Source organism: Ptychodera flava, chromosome 6 (genome assembly GCF_041260155.1).
Source record: "Ptychodera flava strain L36383 chromosome 6, AS_Pfla_20210202, whole genome shotgun sequence".
Taxonomy (NCBI): Eukaryota; Metazoa; Hemichordata; class Enteropneusta; family Ptychoderidae; genus Ptychodera; species Ptychodera flava.
This window is the reverse complement of record NC_091933.1, coordinates 30,718,525-30,724,473: the sequence shown is the minus strand read 5'-3', so window position 1 is coordinate 30,724,473 and position 5,949 is coordinate 30,718,525. Positions and strand designations below refer to the sequence as shown.

Here is a 5,949-nt window from a genome sequence, read left to right as displayed (position 1 = left end):
AGCGAGTTAAGCGTGCATGGTAATGATATTACTGGCACTTATAATGTTTAAGGCTTTTCATTAACGTAGTGTGCGCCCCGGGGACAGATTTTCGGACTCCAAAATTTAAAGTTTCCCTTTTTTTTTGGTTTACTTGTTTGTAAGGGCTCACTTTGAAGCTCCTGAAATAATGAGCGTTTTGCAATCTTAGTTAAGTATTTCATTACTTCCCATAGAATAAACAAAGGGATGACAACCATTTAGAATTTCAAACGTCAATGAATATATTAGGTAAATTGTTTCAATGGCACCGAATTTTGGGCAGGAACTTCGATTTTTATTTATGATTTATCAAGAGAATGCTTAAACGTTTCGTTGATTATTAAAGTTTGGGCAAAGTCTTTCGATTTCGACGGGCGTACCACTTTCACTTTTTATCCAAGGTATTTTGTACCAGTTTTCAACCCCTTACTAAACTAATTCTCTGCATGCAACCTGTAACCAAGCATTTTATTGATCGATGTATGTGACGTCTAAAAATCTTACCCGGCTGAATCATCAAATCCTGAATAGTAGAGTATATACAGTGCCCAGGTGAAACCGAACTGCAGTACGCTAAAAACACAGAAAAACCTCGAGGCATCTGGAAAAACATCCTTCACACTCAGCAACATGGGCCCAAGTTGTGAAGTCACTTGTATGTAATTAAACATACAAAAAGCATTCATCATACAACCCATAGACCCCATGAATCGGCAAAATACTATGATCAGAGCGGCCTCTTCAGAATTGTCATAAGACCTGTGGTAGTACACGATAACAAGAATTGTCTGCGCGGCAAAATATGCCAGCAGGGCCACGTTCCCAGTGTTCCAAATGCAACTCATGTATCTTTTGTATCCGATTAGTTTCATATCTACTGCTATGGTGATGATGAGACCGATGGCGTACGACATTATGTACGATTCATAGACGCCGGTAAGGGTGGTATATGTGGAGTTAGTTATGGCAAGGTAGAGTGCTGACACAGTTGTAACTATATACATCAAGCTGAACTGAACGTGGGCAAAGAACGCTAAAAGAAACCTAGCCCATGGATTTTTCAGTTTGTCGTTCATTTTAGCGCAGGGCACCAAAATACACAGAATGGCCAGAAAGGGCTGGAGAAGACCACAAAGTACCACCATGCACACTACATAGAAGAAGTAAAGGGCTTCGTTGTTGCTGTATGCCCATTTTGGATGCACGGACGAAAAACCTGTCGTCAGCAAAACTTTCTGACACTTTGGATCCACTGTAAACTGTAAGGAAAATAAGAAAAAAAATTGTATTGCGTTTTCCATGAATAGGCGTGTGAATGCGTATGTGAGCTTAAGCATATCTAAGATTTTGGTAAATGTCATTGGTACGGAAGGAAAAGCGAAACCGCTGCTGTTCTCCTATGCCATGGAGTACCTTCCAAAATCAAACATGAACACAACTTTTTAAGGTTTGCAATTTGAGAGGGTTCCAGGACTGTTAACACCTGGACATTTCTAGCTCATGTCAACAGCTGGGATTGTAAAGGATAGCAATAAGTACACAGCACATTATTCGTGTGCGTATTTAAACATGTAGACTCATTTAGATGTTATAATACAGTTCCGACGCAATACTTACTCCAAAGTCATCAAGAAAATACGGTGACAACCAACAACTTGAACGCTGACAGAAGAATCTAGACTACTTTTAATGTTGGAAAGCTGTCAAAGTAAAGTTTGTTTATTTATATTCAAGTGAAGTTTTTGCACAACAATCGTCAAAAACTGCTTTGTGTTCTCCATATATAATAAACAATGCAGTTTTCCTGGAACTAATTTGGTTGTTTTGGTTTTTGTTGTCTTTTTTTTTGGGGGGGGAGGGGGGTGTTACACCGAAACTAAGGCATCTAGTACGTCAGCTTTATGATCGACAACACCTACTTGTAAAATGAATCAGATATAAAGGTTAAAAAAACATTGACAGAGCCTTCTTGATTATAGGATCAATTTATTTTATGCCGTACAACATCTCCCCTGTTAAAAAAGCATCATTTTTGCGACCAGTGTTCGATGGTTTTGCGCACCCACAGTTCGCACGTGGTACACCTGAATAATAAGGGTACAAACCCTTAGTTATATCTGCCTGTCTGAGGACGCATTTCATTCAATTAAGGTAGAACGCACCTCGGGGACAGACATTCGGACTCTCAAACTTTTACAATTCTCTTCTGATATACTACATGTGGGGGTTCATTTTAAAGCTTTTGGTGAAAGAAAACTTTTCACCGGCTTAGTTTTTCGAAATTCGAAAATTTTTATTTTTCTCCATAGAGTTAACACTGGGATGGCGGCCATTTTGAATTTCTAATATCGGTAAATCTTGGGTAATTTGTTTCTCTAGTACCAAAATTTGCACGGTGACCCCCTATTTTTATTCTTGATTTTGAAAGAGAATGATTGAAAGATCCCTTGAGGAAAGTTAGAGCAAAAGTTTAAGTCTTTCACTTTCGAGGTGCATATTACCTTAATGGGAAATCTAACCCAGTTGTTTGAGACGTAATAGTTTATCACGATATGCTACACTAATGCCCGTTTCTTATTTTTTTCATGGCTATCTTCCTAATTCAATAAAAAAATTTACTGATCTGAAATTTCCGGTGTCGAATAAAATCAAGCCTTAAGTATAAACACCTTACCGTTTTAGCATTATTTTCTATTGCTTTATCCAGCGTCGGAAAGTGATAATCCGATGAGATGCAGTCCTTGTTGGTATTCTTTCCTCGGAGAAGCGTTAACACTTCGTTTGTAGAAGAACACTTACCCATCAGCGCTGTCGAAAAGTCTTCCAGCTTGTCTCGTAGCTTTTCATACTCGTTCTGGGAAAGCAATGTTTTTGGAAAACATGTATGTCCAAACGTGTGTAAGTATACACTTAGGCCTACAAGCATTTGATATCTACTGTCCTTCATGATTCAAAATGTTCCTGGAACATTCAAGTTGTTTCAAAATCAATCTGTAATCCATTGCTACAGTTCTGAAAGTATTATCAATGGTGAAGGTTACAACCGTTAACCCTATACATTGTCTTTTGCAGGATTTTACCATCATCCATTCCAAACGTGAACGTCTTGGCAGGCAGGCCAGCATGATACAGTCTCCTTGTTTCGAGAGAGGGTCTTTACCCTGCCCAAAGAACATTGGGCTTTGGTGTATTCCTTAATTTGACCTTGAAACAATAATTATCGAATTTTAGCTCACCTTGAATGGATCTTCATCAGACTTGTCAATCAGTGCGTTCAGTTCTCCCACAAGCTCGAACGCAGTGCACAGAGGATCATCACTGGTCAAGGCGATGTACGAGGGACTTGTGATGGCGTTGTACGACTCAATGAACGCAAGGTGCTCCGACAAATCTTTTGAATGACAGGGGTGACTGAGATGTTCTGAAAGAATTTAGCGAGATTCCTCTGAATTGTGTTCACGATGCCAACTGTGATAACACAAACTCTGAAGTATAGTACCTTAAAAACACCATTTCGTCAATCGGTGTCACTGAAATTACACTGATCATCGAGGTACTATCTATTGTAATGTGCACGATTTACCAGGAATGCTGTTCTTCTGTCAGGATATATCTTACATTAAAACACACGTTCTCTACAAACACAGTTTGAAAGGGCATGGTCCGCTAAACGGTGACGTGTCTAAAGTATCAGTAATGGTTCATCATGAAAATATAACAATCGACCGGAGTGTTCGCTAGTGCTTGGCGCGCGTTTGCGACCTTAAGGGTCGCTGCACCCAACACAGCGTTTTTTGTTCAAAAATCACTTTTTTTTGCAAATATTCATCCAATTTTAGTTAACTTAACCCAAGAATAAAATATTGTATGGGTTCACCTTTTAGCTTGTCAAGCAATCGTAAGTTGCACGATAAAAAATGTTAATTCATGCAAATGTATGCAAATCACCCGATTTCCTGCCTTCTCTTTTCTCCAAATTTCAAGATTTCCAAAGAATTTAACTCTAGTCTGGCTGGGTCAAATTTTCTGAAATTTTCACATGATGTTTTCAAAATGCTATATAATAAACCAACTATTTTGTTTGGCAATAAAGTTCTTACATTTTTTGAATAAGAGGCATTTTAATTTTGTTAATCATGATTTTAATCACTTCTTTGAGTGTCAGTCTTTCAACCCATGCCATTTTATAATGAGGATAGATAATGCAAAATAAAATAGTCTTTTTTTCTACATATACTCTTCTTTCAAGTGAAATATTACTTTTTAGAAATTAGTCTCAATTTTATCATTAATACTAAAGTTTAGGTTTTTTACCCTAAATATACACCCACTTCGTCCTTCGAGTAAACTTTTTCTACCATACTAAACTTTAGAGTCTCTGCATTTTGAAATATATAGTGTGAGGGGTTTCCTTGCCATCTTTGATGAGAAATATTGCTTTGAAAAAAACTGTGTTGGCAACATGCAGCTCCACCAATTAAATCCTCTTTTCTCCACTTACCATATTCACAGTCCGGTTTATTCAACAACATTGCACCGCCATCGAGTAGCGTTTTAATCATACAGAAATTATCTTGCCTCGCAGCGAGTTGGAGTGCCGAACACGAAAGAGTCTGCCTCGTTACAATGCTGTCCAAATATATTCCTCGATTCTTCTGTTTGGAGTTACGAAAATTATAAGAACTGCAGTTGTTTCAAAACAATATTCGCACATTTCATCGACGGTAAACATAAAACCCTAATTTGTTTATTTACCATTTTTTAACATTGAAACCTAATTTTCCATGCGGTAATTTGAATGTAAATATTCAGTCGAACTATGAAAATTATGGTTTGGAACAAAAGTTTGTTCTGAAATGCTAAACCTAGTCCAAGATATTCAGCATTTCGGCAAGTAAAATCGATGTGAAGTTATTGATATACAACGGCACGGAAAAAATCTCTTCAACTTGATAGTGGGATGCATGAAATTATTATATAGTCCGCTCAGTCCTGTCATCTTTCTATGATTTTATAAAAATAGCTAGTTTTGTCGTCAATTGATTTTCAATCTTTTCTTAACGAGGATGACGTTATATTTGTTTGTTTACTTATTAACATAGATCTAGTTTGTTCGTCCGTTTATCAAATTATGACTGGATGGTCAATGTCAGAATTGACGAATGTTTTGGAGGGTATTACAAAGATATCGGTGTACCTACTTCGAGAAACTGTTTCACGTCCAATACAGACCCTTTCTCAACCAGAGCGAACAGAGTTTCTTCAGCCGAGCTGTGTGTGGAGGCCTTGACAGGTTTTTCTTCTTGTCCGAACGCTGCCCTTACCATTGCCTCATCAACGTCCATAGTTGCTATGATGTGAACTAAGTATAACACTGGACACACAAGAACGAGACTGTGCGTGGTTTTAACCTTTTCTATCGGTGATAATTCTCGATATACAAGAACGGAATCGTAGCTGTTTTGTCGGCCTTACTGGGTGATAATTTAAAATGGAAAGCGTAGATGCTTTTTCGTCGGTCCCGAGTGATATACTGACTGTAATTATAGCCCGTCATGCAGTGCATAGCGCCAAAGGGTCCCGTGTCCATTAGCTTGCCATCAATAGTTCCTTCAGTTGACAAGACCGATTGTTCTGGCTGAAGCAAGCGAATTGACGAACATGTCACAATGCCAAAGAGATGTACAGCAGTTTCATTAAAACGTCTCAATATTACCCTTTTCAGACGTGGCACGTCAAAATTAGAAAAGAACCTTTAATAGGTACACCGTAATGAAAATGCTGCGCTTGTTTAAATCTTTTGGCTGATTATTGCGCTTGAGTATTGAAGCGTTTTATGATTAAACATTTTGATAGGAAACTCTATTTTCATAATTCTGATGAGGTTTTACATGACTTTGAGTATGTTTTCTCGATTCGCCACAGTCA

General features: G+C 38.0%; 1 protein-coding gene across 1 annotated transcript; it reads right to left on the bottom strand.

The window, feature by feature from the left end:
- Positions 1-2,168: 2,168 nt before the first annotated feature.
- On the bottom strand, positions 2,169-5,506 carry LOC139134326 (transient receptor potential-gamma protein-like). The gene is made up of 4 exons (XM_070701207.1): positions 5,223-5,506; positions 4,523-4,676; positions 3,258-3,442; positions 2,169-2,875 (listed from the first exon to the last, which is right to left on the bottom strand). Exons 1-4 carry the CDS (start codon positions 5,364-5,366, stop codon positions 2,624-2,626), a joined length of 735 nt encoding a protein of 244 aa, XP_070557308.1. The 5' UTR covers positions 5,367-5,506; the 3' UTR covers positions 2,169-2,623.
- Positions 5,507-5,949: the final 443 nt, after the last annotated feature.

Coding starts and splice junctions, on each gene's coding strand:
- LOC139134326 (XM_070701207.1), bottom strand. CDS start 5,366: ATGGACGTTGATGAGGCAATGGTAAGGGCAGCGTTCGGACAAGAAGAA. Junction 3,443..4,522: donor TAAACCGGACTGTGAATATG/GTAAGTGGAGAA, acceptor AAATTCTTTCAG/AACATCTCAGTCACCCCTGT. Junction 2,876..3,257: donor CTGATGAAGATCCATTCAAG/GTGAGCTAAAAT, acceptor TTGCTTTCCCAG/AACGAGTATGAAAAGCTACG.